Genomic DNA, 18,252 nt, shown 5'->3' on the forward strand with positions numbered 1-18,252 from the left:
CAGGGTGGGTGAGGAATCTTCAGTCTTTCTGAACCTACTTTGTCACCTGCCACAGCTCTGAGTCAAGCCAGGTGAACCAGAAGCTGAAAATTCTTTGTGAACCAAAGCCAGGTAAACATCTAGCCAGCTCATGGCAGTATTCACACAGACCTCCTCCAGCAGGCATGTGTGACTGAACCCAAGTACAAGTAGGAAAATGGGTCATGAAAATCAGTTTCCTTGGAGGACCCATTTAGCTCAGATTTGTATCCTAGAGGGTCCAAGAGTCCTCAAGGAAGGAGGCTTACTGAGCACCAGCTCAGGCTCCCAGGCATGGGGAACAAACTCCAAGGAACTGGGGCTCTGTTCTGACTTGATCATCAGGTATAGGTCAAGCATACCTATCCTGAAAATCTGTGTCTGAAATGGCCCCAAATTTGAACCATTATGAGTGCCAAGATTTCCATAGGTGGAAAATTCCATACCTGATCTCACTAAAATATCACATGTTATCATCAGACTGTGTGTGTGTCATGTGCACATGAAACAAGTGAAGTGCATGGTTAGACTTTGGCCCAAGTCCCCAGGATACCTCATTATGTGACTCTGGGATCTCCACACTAGCAGGTGCTGGCATAAACATTTGAAAAATATATCTAAAATCTGAAATGCATCCCAAACGTTTCAGGTAAGAGAAACTCAACTTTTAATTGCATGACCTTAAACAAATAACTTCACCTGTGAGTATGCTTATATGTGCATTCATTAACAACTATGTATTGATTGACCAATATGTGCCAAGCATTACAGTGAACAAAATCCCTGTTCCACAGTGGAGTGGCAAGAACAAAGGGCAATCCAACCAAGGTAGACTATGGATGAGATGCTGCTTTAAATTGGGGGGTTCAGGCCTCTGAAGAGATGAGTAACGGCTAAGACCTGGAACTCAGGAAGAAGAGAGTGATGCAAGTAGAGGAAGGAGGAATGTCCTAGAAAAAAGTAAGTTGGGAAAGAGGTGCTGAGGAGATGGTGTGCAAGAGACCCAGGAACAGCTTTGTTTGGTGGCAGTGGAGGGAGGAATGAGCAAGGGAGGATGTGAAGAATTGGCGGGGCCAGGCTAACAACTTCAAGCTTTGTTGTAGTCTAAAGGGTTCTTAAGAGGAGGGTCTTGAGAGAATGTTTCTAGCTACAGGTTGTCTGGAGAACAGACCTCAGAAAGGCAAGAAGACTATGAGAGAACAGGATCTGGAGGTTGTGGGGATGAGAAGTGGCTGGATTGACGCTGAAGTGGACCATAGACTTTCCAGATGTGCTGGGTTCTGGCCTTTCAACAAGAATCTGAATTCCTGTGGCCAGGGTAATTTGGGAAGCATTTCTGAATAGCTTCCGCACTGGCAGGTGATGGCAGAAATGAAACTATGGTGAAAAAACTGTGAGTGACAGGCTGCAGGGGTAGGACAGGAAGATGCCCATGGAATTAGAAAACCTGAGGAAATACCAGCTTGGCCTTCTTTCTATGTAGTAGTGGGGTTATAATGTCAACCTCCTATGACAGTGTTTGGGAACAAGTGATAAGTGACTAAGAAAAATGTGTTCCACAAACTGCCCTGAAACTAGACTTGTAGAAATCACTACACTGTTGACATTCTGCAGAAAAAATGCCATTGAGGGGTTCTTACCTCAGAAACCGTGAGTTTTCATAATGTCTGGCTCTGGGAAAATGGCTGAGGCCCCAGTCCCTGGTTTTAGTTAGTGGAACTGAAGGGCAGGGGTTCCCAAAGGCAGGTCTGCAGTGGCTGTGTGGAGGATCTCTTACTCTCAGCCTCCTCTGGCTGCCTTCTTCCTCCCTCCTCTCTTGTCTCCCTGAACTTGTTTCCTCCGTGACTCACTTGCCTACTTAAAACTCTGTAGAGATGATGTCCAAGTCTCAATTCCAGCCCTAAATCCTACCAAGCTTTGGTTTCCAAAAACTAGTAGGCATTTTTATCTGGAGGATGGACCACTTGCTCATAACCAGACCCAAAAGAAACATTGACATCTCTCTTCCCCACCTACCTATAGCTGCTCACAGATATATCCTTCTGAACATTCCGACTCAGCCTGATTCTTTCCTCTCACCTTCCCTGCTTCAGTGTTTATTCAGCCTAAGCCCTGGTAATTATTTTTTGATATGTCCCTTATACATTGTTCCTTTTTATTTCCTCAATCATTATTGTCATTTAGTCCACAACTTTATGTTTTCTTTTTATAATTTAGGATACTTCAGTAACTTATATGTCTGACTTTTCTATCCTGCAGACAATGCTGCTACCTTATCAACCCTAAATCAAAGTTCTGATGATGTTCTATGTCATGCCTGTCCTTAAAGTTTGTTTCCACCTTAGAAAAAGTGGCTTAGTTTTTTAACCTCTCAATCAGTGCTCCATTTTTCTCTTTATCTTTGTCTCCTTGTACTTCAAGCTCAGTGGATATCTGGCAATCCACTGGGAATTATCAGATAATGAATAAGACTGGTGTTTGCTCTTTCAAGTCTCTGCACATAGTGGCCATTGTTACTTTTAAATCCTAGACACTATTCCTGCACTAGCAGAGTTTGCTAAGCCTGTGAAGGAGTATATATTCCAGCCCTGGATTAAACAGGAGGAAGCTGGTAAGATTTAGATAATTTGACTAAAATGTGGAGGCAGGACCTGAAAGTTAGGCTACCAGTCCTCTAGATAAGGCTTCTTGCTTTGGTGGTTTTCGTCTCTCCAGTCTTACAAGCAGAGTCTAACCTGTCTTGAGCACTTCTACTGATCTCCTTCATGTATACTTCTCAGGTGTGATACTTGCTTCTGGGCACAGTGAGCCCATCTACTTGTCCACTTTCACATGCTCCTACACTTTTACTAGATGGATGGTTGTGTCATTTTTGCTCTGGTGAATTCCACCATGAAAGATTCCAATCTTCAACAGGTCAGGGAGGAGCATCCTTCTGCTAGGTAATACCACAGAGTGGGTGGTCCTGGTCTTTGGCCTTACGCTAAACAAGTGTTCATGAATGTCTGCATGGTCTATCGGGGTCTGGTCCTCTCTTGGTCTCTGTGAGCTTCATCTGGAAGCTGGCACTACTTTACTCTCAGCCTTTGGTTCTGTGGATCCCTTTTGCCTCACATCCTTAGAGACTGACATATGCTCTGTGGCCTGCTACCAGAGCCCCATTTTCTGCAAGCCTCAAAGCTAGAAGCCAGTTGGTTTATTTCTCCATGATAGGGTGGCCTGGGACAATGTGTGCCTGGTGTTTCCCCAGCCCATTTAGGTCTGATCAGGCAGGCTTACCTGGATCCATTCATGTGGTCATACTCCCGCTTGACATTGACCCTCACAGGCTGGTTGATCCATTCCTGCTGTGGTGGCAGGGGGTTGATTTTGTGGGGCTGCCCGTAGTCTGGACTCCCCGAAGCAGTCATATCTGCCTTGGGGAGATGGGCTGTTGCTCCGTATGCTGAATCAAAGAGGGACTGGTCGTCACTCACCACCGACAGAGCCTCCTGCAAGGCCAGAGAAGAAAGAAAACCCAGTGTCATTCCTCACTCAGGCCAGGAACACTCTCCCTTTATGCTGACAAGGTGGCCTAGGGGTGCTCAGAAATCCAAACTATGCCATGGCCTCTGTGACTGAAACACAGACCACCCCCCACACACATACAAGCTGCCCATTTGCAAACTTAGGGAGTTCCCTGTAGGTGACCCTGGCAGAGGATAGGGATCTAGGAAGTGGAAAAAGAGCAGAAGAGCCATAGAAGTGTCTTCGTTTGTTGACTGGGTAGGCCAGGAGAGCGGGAGGAGGGAGGACAGAAATCATGGTACACATCATGGCACACGGTTTTGGAGTGTGGTTCAGCTTATAAACAGCAACACAATTTACTAGCTGTGTGGGATAGTCAAGCTGTGGGGGTAAAGATGAGAAGGAGTGTTTACATACAAGTGAGGCCATGAAGACCCACAAGAGAGGTTGTCTATCTCAAGAGGGGTTGTAATCTGTAAACAGGAGTACCGACAGCTCTTTCACCAAGTTGCTTGGTGGGCTGTACTGGTCCAGGTGTCCAGCAAGAATTCTCAGCAGTGTCCTGAGTGTGGTCCAGCATACATGGATGTGTCTTGGTGGTCCAGACAAAGAAGGTGGGAGATGGCAGTCAGTGTAAGAGCTCTGTGAGAGGCTGTGGTCCTCCTCATCACACTGTCTCATGTGTCTCAGGTGTGACCTTTAAGGTCATGGATTGAGAAAGGGAGCTTTGCTCTTTCCAGAGACTATGCCAATCATAGCAGAGAAAAAGATCCTCTCATTATTCCCAATCACATTTAATCTTCATCACTTAGCATTCAAGGTCATGAACTGAGGTACAGCATTCATTGTATCCATGTAGTACACAACATTAAGTTGGTCACTTTAATATTTATTGTTTAGTTGATCACTTCAGAAGAAATGCTAGCAATGATTTATTTTTTGATTTATAATTGATTTATAGTCTATAAGATTCTATATGATTTTTCAGAAAAAAATGCACTAATACAAGAAAATTCATTTAACTTTAGCCCAGAGAGATAATAAATACTAGCAATAATAATGACTAGTGCCTCAACAATGATTCCTTTGGGAATCCATTGTATGCTGAGTTATACTCTCTCTCAAATTCATGTCAAAGTCCTAATCACCTTAGGCTTGGACTATATTTGGGGATATGACCTTTAAAGCTGTGACTGAACAGAAATGAGGGTGCATCCTAATCCAATTTGGGTTAATCATTATAATACAAAAAGATTTCATACACACATAAACACACACACCAGCCAGGGTTGCACATGCACAGAAGACACATGACCTTGAGGGGATATAGGGAAATATACTTGTCTGAACAGCCAGGGAAGAAGTCTCAGAAGTCAGTCCTGCTGGCACCCTAACTTTGGGTTTCTAGCACCCAGAACTGTGAACAAATACATTTCTGATGTTTAAGCCACTCTGTCTACAGAATATTATTATGGCTGCTCTATAAAATGTAGACATTGCTTTTAGTTAAGCAGAGAGTAAATGAACAGCTCCTCTTAAGTCTGATGTTTGCCTACCTTCCCACATAATTCATATTGCTGCCATGAATGTGTCCCACATGACACCCTCTCCATATGCCTGTGTGTACTCCACACTAAAGCCTGCTGAAATGCTTGCAGCTCAGAGGAAAACTTTGTCTTTCAGCTATTAAATGCATTCTCCATTTCAGCTAGGACTCACCCTGGCTCCATATCCCAAACAAATTTGAACTGTTACTTGAGCACAAACTATTATGGCTCCAAGTTGAAAAGTGTGACATTATAGACTTTTGAGGGGCTGAACAGGAAGTTTTGATATTTCTTGGATACCACCCAAGGCCCACCAGAGCCCTTTGAATAATAAAGGTAAAACAGCTCACTTAGTTCTATTGTAAGAAGAGATAACCTTTAAGTAAGTGTTCTGCTGTGAACAGTAGCTTACATTCCTGGCTAATCATGAGTGAATCTTGGAGATTCCAATGAAATAATTTCTTTCACCTCACTTCTCGTGTTTAGGGGAAAATGCAATGGAACAGCAGAGGCAAAGAAAGGACTCTGTGAAGAAGAACCAGACATAGGAATGCTGTGGAAGACAGAGTCCCTGTATCATTATCATGAAAGCAGATAGTCCACAAAGCAAGAGAAGGCGTGATTGGCAGGCATAAGGAGCACACAAGTGGCACAACCAAGATTCATAGCAAATAGGCTGCAGCAGAGAACAAGTGGGGAATCAAGGGCTCTGGAGGCAAGACCTTGAAGAGGCTTCTTAAGGACATGAGCAGTGTACAGTGAGAAAAAAACTTTATTATGGAACAACACAGAAATGCTGCAAGGGCACAGAATGGGTTGGAACTCATTTTGGAACAGAAGTGTCCTTTAGAGTATAATTCACAAAGGAAACTTCAGTCAAGTGGCAATGTCACAGGAGGAGAATACCTTCATTCAACCCCACAACTCCACACTTCTGAGTCTCTGACCACACATGTGTATAGATCTGTCCACCCAGGTGGCACTCTTCCACCTGCTTACCTCATGCAATCCCCATGCATATTCCCCAAAAGGATGAGAATACTGCTGCCACCCAGCCATACGCCTTGCTCCAAGAGCTCACTGATTATCTACCAAGGCAGACATATTCCAAGCAACTTTTTTCCAAGAACTCAGATTCTCCCTATTTGTCCACCTAACAATTCATGAGTTCCTATCCTTCAATTTCTACAACCTCTCTATAGTTCTGTTACCTTGGCTGTACTCAACATACCCTACTCATGTATACTTCCATATTTGGAGTTTGAGAGTCCTTTGACTGACAGCTCCCCTTCTTGTCCATCTACCTGGACAGTCAGTTTTTGTTATTTGTAAAGAGCATGGGGTATTCCTTATTCTAAACAAACTTCTAGGAAAATACCATCCAAGTCCCTTGGGCTTTTTATATTTTTATTTTTCGAGGTAGGGTCTCACTTTAGCTCAGGCTGACTTGGAATTCACTCTGTAGTCTCAGGGTGGCCTTGAACTCACGGCGATCCTCCTACCTCTGCCTCCCGAGTGCTGGGATTAAAGGCGTGCACCACCACACCCAGCTCCCTTGGGCTTTTAAATGCCCAGCTGGGATACTTAGTTTTCCAATTCAATTTCTTTTTAAAAAATATTTTATTTATTTATTTGACAGAGAAAGAGGGAGACACACACACACACACACACACACACACACACACACACACACACACAGAGAGAGAGAGAGAGAGAGAGAGAGAGAGAGAGAGAGAGAGAGAGAGAGAATGGGTGCACAAGGGCCTCTAGCCACTGCAAATGAACTCCAGATGTGTGTGCCCCCTTGTGCATCTAGCTAACGTGGGTCCTGAGTAATCGAACATGGGTCCTTTGGCTTTGCATGCAAACACATTAACTTCTAAGCCATTCCTCCAGCCCCCAATTCAAGTTCCTTATGCTGTAGAACTGTATTTTCTCCTCTGTAGCTTGGGGATGGTAATAGTCCCTAACCTGGAAGATTGTGAGTGAGGATAAAATGAAGAGATCTGAGTAAACTAACCATGTACTCAAAGTTCTTGGAGCACAGTGAATACTTAGAAGTTTTTCTGTGTTATTTAAAACTTTTTATTGACAACTTGTACCAGTATAGACAATAAACCATGATAATACCCTCCTGCTATCCCTATTTTCCCCCTCCCAAATCCACCCTCCATTGAATCCCTTCTTTAAAAGAACTAAATACAAGCCTATGCCAGAAGGTGACTTGAGAATGATTGGGAAGGCTGTGGTAGAAGGGGACCAGATAGAGCCAGAATATGCCTTCTCTAACCCCATGTTGGTTACTCAAAAGACTTGTTGCCTGAGGACAGAAAAATATACTTGCTCTCCTGGGGCTGGAACAATTCTCTTCTTTTGCTTCACGATGTCATAAAGACCTGGGTTCTCTGGATACTCCAAGGATTTCACCAGCAGTACCCTGGGTTATCAGGCCTTTGAGTTTGGACTAAGCTACTGCATTGGCCCCTGGATCTCTAGTTTACAGAGAGAATATCTATGAATATGAAGAAGGCTTCATATTCATAATCATGTGCACCAAATTCCCTAATAAGTCTATCCATAATCTATTTATCCACTAGCCATCACACTTATATTGGTCCTAGTTCTCTGTGAAACCCTGACTAATTCTGGCAGATACCAGGCTCAAGAGGATCAGACAGTGCCCCCACCCCATAAGAATGTGAAATAAGTCAAGTATTGGAGACCAGTTAGCCATTCCAAGAAAAAAAATCCCTGTATACTCTCAAAAACCCCTACCTTTCTCTTAAACTACTGTTGTACCTATAATAGCATTACCCTTCATGGACATTAAATACACCTTCAATACTAGGCACAACGCCCTCTACTTGGAGAGCCCTTCTGACACTTTCTAGTGGACTAAACCATGTTCTCTCCAGGACTGCAGTCATCATATATAGCCACAATCACCCTGGATCATCTTAGGCATCTCAAACCAGATCACCACAGTCTTTGTCATTGCCTGTGGTCCCAGAAGCATATTTATTTTTTGATTATTATACTTCAACCCTCAGGTTACATTACAATATCAGTGTTTTCAAGCCATCCCTTATAATGCTTAAGAGTAGTACCTGGTATCTAGTTGGTAATAAGTTAACTATTTCTGACAGACTCATTAATCAGATAGTGAATTAATTAATGGGAAAACCCCTTCACTCTTAATTACCAACTTTTGTTCAATTTTGCATGTTTGAAAGTATTTTTTTTGAAATTATTTTTTATCCATGTAGAAATTAGTATGTGAGAGCCATGACAGCAGGTATATCTTGTCTTCTCACTGGGGCTTGCCCCAACAACCATCCCAGGGCCCAGAATGTAAGACATTCAACACATGGACTATTTAGTAGGTATTTGAGTAAGTTCAGTAGAAGTGTTTGGCCAACACTTTTGAGCAAAAAAATACTGCTGAGCAAAAAGCTAAATCTGAACCTTATTTAACTCCTTGCCTATGGATGGTAATTTTCCAAACAGTGTACTTAATTCTTACCCTATTATTTTCAAACCTTAAAAACAGCCCTAAAAAAGGAAATCAAGCTGCCATTCATAAAGGCTCAAGGACATCTGGCTTGTCTTCCTCCTGCCCCATTACTTATCTCTTGAGCAAGGCCAATGGTTGTCTGAGGTCTGCTGTTTCTCTTCCTCTTGCTTTCGTCATGGTGGAGACAGCTTGTTCTTAGAGCACCTTGCCTGTCCTGCCGAATAAGTTCTCTCCCTCTCTCTCCCGCACCCTCTATCTTTCTCTCACTGTTCCCCTCCCCTGGATTCTTTCCTACAATGCCGACCTAAAACCAATGGCAAAGTTTTTGTCTTGGCTTTGGCTGAAACAGAAGGAAATATGATCCTATTAATCCCTGCTATAAATATTTGCTGGATGTTCACTAAATCTTACCTGTCCAGGAGGCACTAGTAATAAAGACTTGGGTTCTGGGTGAAAAAAAAAAACAAGCCAAACAAAAGCAAAGCAAAACAAAAAGTCATTTTTCAAGGTTTCGAATCATCAGGTTTTGTGACAATAGTTAGAATCTGATGCAAGATTATGTTGTTTTTTCTCAACACCATCTATTTCACTCTTCTGCATTTGCATTCTTTTTACTCCAGGAACATTCTTTTCATGCAGGCTCTGCTGTCTGGCTCCTAATTTGGGCCTCTAGGTGGTAGAGAGAGGGCTCTGTTAACTAGCCCTACAAACAAGGGCTATAGCACCATGGCCAAATTAACAGAAAGAGTAAATGCTAGCACCTGCTTATATTGTTATGTGCACAACACAGACTCAGTAGAAGTAAGGAGTACCACATGTGTATCTGTGGTTTCACTAATAAAGATTTCAGTTATACTAGACTTCATCACGTACACATGTATAATTGTGTTTGTATACACATGCATTCTTTTTATATTTATAGATCTTGCCCCTAACTTGTTTTCCTTAGTTTCAGTCACAGTTGCTTTTCATGCCAGGTGAGTGATGGAGGGTGTAGTCAGAGCACTGCCTTACAATGGTCTCGCCAATATTAATGATGGTTTAGCAAATGCATTCTCAAATATCTTAGCTAAAGCAGACATGGAAAAGCCTCCAGAGTGACAAAGAAAGGCATAGAAAATTCTTGAAGGATCTTCCCATTCTACCCAGGAACATGCAAAAGAAATTCTTTTGACCTGTTGTTTTATGAGTAGGATTCATAGTTCTCTGTGCTAGAGAAGTCCCAAATGACAGCATCCCTTCACTCCATTGATTCTCACACTGAATTTTCATTTCCAACACAGGGAATGACCCAAGACTGGCCAAGAAGCATTAATTTCCCATGAGATTAACCCTCTTCTTTCCCTTTGTCCTGCCTTGAGTTTTGTCACAACAGGAGGAGCTTTGCCCGAGGCAGTGGGGAAAAGGAATGTCAAAACCATCTCCACCAAGTTCCCTGCTGCTGCTCTTGGTCATGGGGTCCATGTAGCTGCTCCCAGACCAGTGCTCTGGAAAGCTAATCTCTGGCATATCCGTTACCCTAGGTCACCATGGGGAGTACAGGAGCTTGGCTTTTTATTACATTCTTTGCATAATGAACTGAAGTCCCTTCTTTTGCTAACCCTGGAGCATGCAAAGTACAGACAACTTTCTTAGGAACACAGCTCTCTGCCTTCTTTGCGTTGAGAACCCAGCAAGCTTGCAGATGGAGAAACATCAGCCTGCAATAGGAGTCATTTTAAGACACATTGAAATTCCAAGAAGGGGTGGCCACTATGAGCTAGGTCAAGCCTTTTGCTTCCTTCTTGGACTAGTTACTAACCATGTGTCCATTCCTTGCCCATTATTTCCATTCCCTGGAGACCAGAGGGGAAAGGAGAAGATGAGATAATTTAATGGAAAGTGGAATAAAGAAGAAAGTGGGAAACATCTGTCAGTTACCAAGTATTAGCAAAACATGGTTGTATTTTCCCCAAAGGACCACTTCATTATTTCTAGTCTTTGTCTCCCGGTCAGGAGGCAGAGTTTATTTTCCTTTGTATTGGTTATTTTTCCTCTTTGTTGTCACCAAAATATTTGACATGAGGCAATTTATGGAGGTAAAAGTCCATTTTGGCTTATAGTCAGGGTGATACAGGTATCATGGTGGGAAGGCAGGGCAATAGGAGTATGAGGCTTCTGGTCACATCATTTCCATAATCAGGAGGCAGAGAAAGGTGAATGCTGATACTCAGTTCACTTTCCCCTTTTTGTTTAGTTGTTTAGCTTGAGACCCACAGCCCATGGGATAGTACCACCCACATTCAGGTTAGGTCTTCTACCTTCAGAAAATTTTTCTGGAAAAACCCTCACAGACAAGACTCAGAGATATGTTGCCATGGAGATTTGAACTTCAAACAAGTTGACAACTAAACTGATCCATCACACCCTTGAGCTCAGAAGAGACTTTATGGGTGCTTGAACCATGATCTCAAAGGCTAGCTGATCAAAGGCACAAATTCTTCTACCTACTTTTCATTATCTTCTGAGCCTCTCTGATCCTTGGGAATCAGCACCATGTGGTAAGAAAGCCCAAACCAGCCCAAGAGGAATTATCTGGAGAGTCCACATACCTAGCCATTAAGAAGATGTGGCTGCTGGCTGCCAGTGAGCATCAGTCTCCAGATTGAGTGAGGAGCCTTAACATGGAGTAGACAGGACTCCTGAGCACCCTACTTGGTTTATCTAACTAGATGGGTTAGTCAATTCTTTTGTAACCAAGAGGACCCATATTCAAAGAATGTAAGGGGAGATATCCTTTTCTGTGTCTTTTTGACAGTGGGTGGCAGGAATTGGCACCATGACTGACAAGATAGAGAAACTGAAATGCATTCTAGATTCACACAGTTAAAAAAAGGGGGGTGGGGAATCAAGATTGGCATAAAGGTCTGTTGTACTAGGTTCCTCAGAATTGAAATGTTCCCTTCTGATGTTCCTTCAGGCTCTTGTCTATTCCCTCTCCTCTCCCTCCTTCCTTTATCTTCTCCCCCCCTGCCCTTATCTCTCCTGTTCCCCTTTTCCTTCAACCTTCTGACAGTATTACAGAAGGAAAGAAAATACCTCATCAAATGTGGTCCCTTGACTTCTTTGCACTTTCCAATCTCCAGAACCCATAGCTAAACAAATGTCTGCTTATTAAAATAGTCTGTGGCACTGTGTTATAGCAGCAAAAACACACTAAGACATCCTCCCTTTCTCAAATCTTCATTTACTGGGGAGCAGGCTTCTGCAGTGGATGACCCAGGGAAAGGTGGCCAGCCAAGATCCCAGCAATAATGCGAAGTCTTGCAGATGAAAGTACTTTATTTAATGAGGTTTAATAAATTAAGGGAATGAGCTTAAATGAGTTCAGAGAACAAGATCTCTCAGTTCTCTCGTGACTTGTCACCCAACACAATCCAGAGTTGTGGCCTTCGGCTAAGTGCAGGCCTCCCAGAAGATGCTTGTCCAGGTCTCCCAGAGGTGGGTGTGCACCTTTGTCTGTTGACTTTGAGTTTCCACAGTCACTTTTTTGATTGTAACCACATTTAAAGGGAACTTCTAAAGATCAAAGTTAAATTCTCCTCCCACAGAAAATTATTATACTGCTAAAAAAAATGTGCTGAATATGGAAACTCACAGGCAGGGGGATACAAGACTCATCTAAGCCTTAAGAAGAGAAAATTTTACAGTACAGTTTTACTTCCTGTTTCCTTGCAATGGGAATGACTGTTTTGAAGTCTTCTTCTTTTTGATGACATGGAAAACAGCAGAAGGATCAGAAATGCCCTGTTATGCATCATTCCTTCCCTTTGCCCATCTTGGAGGTGATCCTTTCATATTACAGAGTGAGCTAAGTGGACCCCACACTGCCACATGCACGGGGCATGGTGAGGGTGGTATGATGACTGATTAGGTGAGAGGCCTCCTTGTGCTCTCGTGTATGGTTCTGTCAAGCCTATAGAAGGAAGGATTAAACAAAACATTGATGGTGCACAGGGTCATGTTGAAAAGGAAACATCTAGTCATTGCAGAACATCTCAGATGTCCCAGGTAAGTCCTGCTCACGTGGGCTGCAGTTCAGGGCGGCCACTAAGATACATCAGCAGAAGTAGAATCTTTTGCTGTAGGACTCTGTTCTGTCTGATTCCTGCCAGGTGACTGTGCCAGTTGTGTAAGATATTGGAATATTGGGCTGGCCAGATGGCTCAGTGGATAAAGTGCTGTTGTACAACATGATGACCTGAATTCAGACCCCCAGGACCATGTAAAAACCAGACTCAGTGGTACATATTGTTCATTCCAGAATTCTTATAGGGAGATGGGATGTAGATAGAGGAGAATCCCTGGAAGTTTGTGGGCCAGCTAGCCTGGCATTTGCAGCAGTGAACTAGAGACCCTGCCTCAAATGATGGAAGATAAGACTGATATCTGAGGTTGTCCTCTAACCTTCAATGCATGCTGAGCCATGGGCACACCTGAATTCACACACACACATGAACACTCACAAAAATACATATATACATACATATATGCACATCATATTCACACACATATGCAGAAAGAAAGGGAGAGAGATTTACAAAGATATTAGAATAATACTGCCTTCTGGGCTGGAGAGATTGCTTAGTGGTTATACACTTGCCTGTGAAGTCTAAGGATCCTGGTTCGAGGCTCAATTCCCCAGAACCCACGTTAGCCAGATTCACAAGGGAGCGCACGCATCTGGAGTTCATTTGCAGTGGCTGGAGGCTCTGGCACACCCATTCTCTCTCTTCCTATCTGTCTCTTTCTGTCTGTCTGTCACTCTCAAATCAATAAATAAAAATAAACAAAAATTAGAATAATACTGCCTTCTGTGGCCTGGTGTTTGTCTCCTCCAAACCTCATGCTGGAACTTAACTTAAAGAGTCTTATGTGAATAGTACTTGGAAGTGAGTCCTTTTGGAAGTAATCTGGAATAGATCAGGTCATGAAAGTTAGGACCCTATGGTTGAGTTAGTGACTTCATCAGAACAGGAAAAGAGACACAATTGAACAGGCTTGTACCCTGCACCACCTTAGAACTCTTCAGAGTCCCCACTAGCAAGAAGGTCCTAGCAGATGCTGCTAACATGCTCTGGCCCACCAGACTCCAGCACCATGAGTAAAATAAACCTCTATGATTTATAAGTCACCTAGTCATGGTCTTCAATTACAGCAATAGGAAACAGACTAAGACAATATCTCACAGCTGAGCTCCTCATCTCTTGGTTCTATACTAGAACAACTAAAGGATAAACAGTTGTCACTGTGGGTCCTCCAGAACTCTGCTCCAGGACAGAGGGTGATGATCTGATGACTGTGTCACATGGGTATTATATATTGGAATGTGTTCCTGACCTAGACAATGGCTTTCCAATACCATAATGTGATGGGGCTGAGGAGTAGGAACATAGGCCAAGAGTAGTCTCCCTCCTGCCTCAGCAGCTCTGCTAGTGTTTGTTATAGTCAAGGTTAAAAGGACAAAGGTCCTGAACCTTCTTATTCCTTCCCTTAAGGGAAAGGCCTCTAAGAAGTCCCCTTGATGTTTATAAGTTTTATCCACATCAAAAGTGAATGTGAAGAGATGAGCTGGAAGAGGAGGGAGGGATGAGCAGCAAGATATATGTGACATGTAAACATAAGGAGAGAACATACAGGGGGAAGGAGGAGGTGAGGAGTCAGAGGAGGTATAGGAACAAATAAAAAATTGTACTTAAAAATGTCATAACTACAAAGTTAATTAACTAACTAAAGAGTTAAAAATAAAAGTAAGTCACCTGCAGCTTAGTCTATATGGGTCTGGTCTAGCACTTGGATCAGGACCTCAATTTGAGCCTGCAGGGATAAGCTAAAGGACCTTGAGTGACAAAGAATAGGGGAGGGAATCCATTCAAATCTGAAAGCCTGGACTCCCATGGGGCTAAACAGATTCTTGTCCACCAGTAAAGAAGATGTGCTTTCTGCCTGTTTTCTAAGCACTGGGGAGAGAAGAGAATGTAGGTGATTGGTTCCCTGGGGTGAGATCATGGGAACTTTCCCATCCTTCTTCTCATCAGTTCAGTATGGCTGTCTGCTCCCTGAACTGAGAAGCAATGTTGACCTTGCTCAATATTTTCAGCCCATTGCTTGTCCATTTTCTGGCATCTAATAGTTATACAATCAATTGTTCTGATGAATAAAATGTCTTGGCATTATAGGAAAGTCAGAAACCCTTCCTCTCACCCAGCACACCTCTACCACCTGCCAACTTGCTGTTCTCTGAGCGTTAAGCATTTTTGATGAAGCTTTGATCCTCACTTCCCATCCCAGCTTGGTCCTGTTTTCAAAGCCAGTCATACCTAGTGACCATTTCTAACCCAAAGCCACTGACAGCTCCTAAAACCAACCCTTGAGTTCCTGTTCTTAGAAGCTACAGCGTATCATACAATTTCCTCATGGGACAGTTACCATGGCAACCAGAGTCCTCAGAATCACAGGAAGCCATGGGGATGTATGAACAAAAGGGGACCCTCTGAACCCATCTCTGGCAACCCTCCAGGAGCCACTTGGCTGCAGGACCAAAGTAGACCAGCCTCATAAAGCAAGGTGTCCTGCTTACATGCACATGATGGGGAACACTTGATCCATTTTGGGTAACTACCTCTTCAACTTGATGGACAGACCATGCACAGCACACGAGAGTCCATGTTATTTCATTTATTTCTAGGGTATGGTTTTGAGGAGCCCCTGAATTCATGCTCCAGCTCTCCATGACTGCTTCTTTTCCATGGTGCATGGCTGAGGAGGCACACTCAATGACCTCAGGCCCATCAGGTCAGGAGTCAGCTCTGCCTACAGTCCTGAGGGTGTCATATTTCTAACTTGCACATCTGGATGGACCATTCTATCTAAGGTGTTTAGTTCTTTTGTGGCTCTGGGCATATGGTTACCATATTTTTTGCAGCCAGCATGTGGCAAAGACCATGAGGATGGGAGTAATGGAGGCATAGAGAGGTTCATTTTCTAGACTGCAGCACAGTCCTGTCTCTACCCAGCCCTGTGCTCTGCATATTCTGTCCTTCCTTTAGTACCCTCTGTTCCTCCACTTCCTGTCCCCAATGGCTTTCCTTCCTCTACATGTTCCCATTCCTTTTCTCTCTCTTTCTCTTTCTCTTGTCCTATTGTAAAGACCTCTTCTCTTACATCTGGCCTCCCACCCCTTTCTGGCCATCACTCCTCACCTTTAGATGCATATATCCATGCACTGTTTGCTTACTCATTGGGTATCTGCAAGTTCCAATCAGTAAGTTCAAAGCTGTTCTAAAAGCAGCTTTTGTCCCCTATGCTCAATTCAACTTTCCCCTCACAGAATTGCCTCCCCTGCCCCCTGTGCCTCATAATATCCCATTCCTTCACCAAGCTGCTGGTCACTCCAAGTTCTTCTGCCTCCCTTGCAAAGCCTCCCCATGGACCCCAGGCCACTCGTGCATCTGAAGTCTGTCATATGCTCTTCCTACACCCATAACTTGGCACTTTATCCTCAGTTGTCATGCCACAATGCTTTTGTCCTACTTTGCAGTTCTTCACAGGCTTACACTCTACCTCTCCAACTAGACTGAAAATGCCTCAGACAGATTTTCTTTGTGCTTTCTTAGAGACATTACAACTTACTACCAGAGAGCTTTGCTCCCTCATTCACAATATGGGCACAGTAACAGAAGCACCTCTATCCAATTGATTTTACATGTGTGAAGGGACCTCTGGAGTGCTGATTTGTGAGAGTAAAAGTGCTCCACCGTGGGCTGGAGAGATGGCTTAGCCTTTAAGTGCTTGCCTGTGAAGCCTAAAGACCCGGGTTCGAGGCTTGATTCCCCAGGACCCACGTTAGCCAGATGCACAAGGGGGCACACGTGTCTGGAGTTCGTTTGCAGTAGCTGGAAGCCCTGGTGCACCCATTCTCTCTCTCTCCCCACCCCCCATCTTTCTCTCTGTGTCTGTCGCTCTCAAATAAATAAACAAAAATAAAATTAAAAGAAAGAGTGCTCCACCATGCTCTCAGATGTTGCCAATGGAGTTAGACCATGAGGATCTAAATTCCACAAGTTCTGTGAGCTTAAGCAAGTTCTTAGTCTCTCTATGTCTCAGTTTCTTTTCTTTTTTTTTGTAAAATAGAAGTAATAACAGTATCACATCACAAGCATATTCTAAACATACTTTTGCTATCTGCAGATCACATTATGAGAAAAAATACATTATTTCATTGGGCTTGTCTCTATCTATAACACGAAAGGACTGATGGAAATGATTTGCAAGATCCTTCCCAGGGTTTCAAGCCCGAAGCATATTAGTGGGATGATCCTTCATTCCCATTTGCCTGTACATTGCATTTATAGCTGTTGCTACAGCCCTTCGACTCTCAGAACTATCCTGGTTTGGAGGACATGAAACATGGCTACCGTGCCCACTTGCAGACATGGATCTCTCCATGTGCATTACTGCTGGGTCTCAGTGGCCATCCTCTCTGCTCTCTTCCAGGAAGAAGGTGAGGGTAGCTGAGGACAGCCTGGTCCACATACAAATAACCAAGTGTACTTTCACCATTGAGCTCAGACGCCATCTCCGGTACACAGTTGGTCTCTCAGCAAGCAGCCACCCTCAAAGCTGTCACCCACTGAGCTGGCCTTCATCCTTGTTTGACTAAAGTGCCAAACCTATTCAGTCTGGCACTGGGTCCTCCTGTCTCTCAGCATCCATCTATAGGAAAAGCAGATATTTTGTGAAAAAATCCTTCCATGGCCCGCCAATGAAAACATCTCAGTGGGATTACAAGGACATATTTTCTTTGTCAACCTCAATAAAGCTATTAGAGCAGATACTTCAGCTGAAACCCATTGACAGGTCCTAGGGACTTGGGACAGGCTTAGTTACTCCATCAAGGGCACTTATTGTTCTACTCTTGGAAGCTTCTGGAAATACCAACCTTCCAGCAGGAATCATAACTGTTTGTCTCAAGGACGTGTGCAATATGGTAGTGAGGTTCAACCCTTTTCATTCCAAAAATTATGAGGAATGGGCAACTAACCTACCACATGGAGAATCCTCACTAAAGAGCTTCTTAGCTCTTTTCCTGCTGACTTCTACTTCTTGTGCTGCTACTGCATACTTGAGACCTCCCTCCATGTTCGTAGAGAACTGCTGATTTTCATGAAAAGGTAGAAACTTTTCCAACCCTGTCCCTCTTAAGAAACAGGAGCAAACTTCCCATGAGAACCTTGTGATCTGCTTACTCTTAATACCAGGCCAAAGAAAAATTTCAGGTCTAACATCAGCCATCAAGGCTTCTAAAGCATGTTAAAGATTCTGGAAATACCAACAACCACATAATCTCCAACATCAATCTCACAATAAAAACAGGATTAAAAAAAAAAACAAAACAGAATCTATTCAAAACTCTTGTTATTTTCTATAAGGAAGTTGAACTTTTTAATTTACTCCTTGACCATGCCATCCAGTAGAAAGTTCTGCAGTACTAGAACTCTTCTAAACACTTTAAATGTAACACACAGGAGCCACTGGCACGTGTGGCTATCATGCATCTGAAATGTGATAACTTTGACTGAGGAACTGACATTTAAATCTCATTTCATTTTTGTTGAATTTAAATAG

The 18,252-nt window shown here is 43.3% G+C and overlaps 1 protein-coding gene across 5 annotated transcripts in view; it reads right to left on the bottom strand.

Moving 5' to 3' along the window:
• Fli1 (Fli-1 proto-oncogene, ETS transcription factor) overlaps window positions 1-18,252 on the bottom strand; it is a 132,497-nt gene that overhangs the window by 54,028 nt on the left and 60,217 nt on the right. For all 5 annotated transcript variants that reach the window (XM_045145385.1, XM_045145387.1, XM_045145386.1 and 2 more), the window contains one exon: window positions 3,298-3,509. In XM_045145385.1, the coding sequence (XP_045001320.1) occupies window positions 3,298-3,509 (212 nt within the window). The remainder of the gene's footprint in view (window positions 1-3,297; window positions 3,510-18,252) is intronic.

The sequence above is a fragment of the Jaculus jaculus genome, chromosome 3 (assembly GCF_020740685.1).
Source record: "Jaculus jaculus isolate mJacJac1 chromosome 3, mJacJac1.mat.Y.cur, whole genome shotgun sequence".
NCBI lineage: Eukaryota > Metazoa > Chordata > Mammalia > Rodentia > Dipodidae > Jaculus > Jaculus jaculus.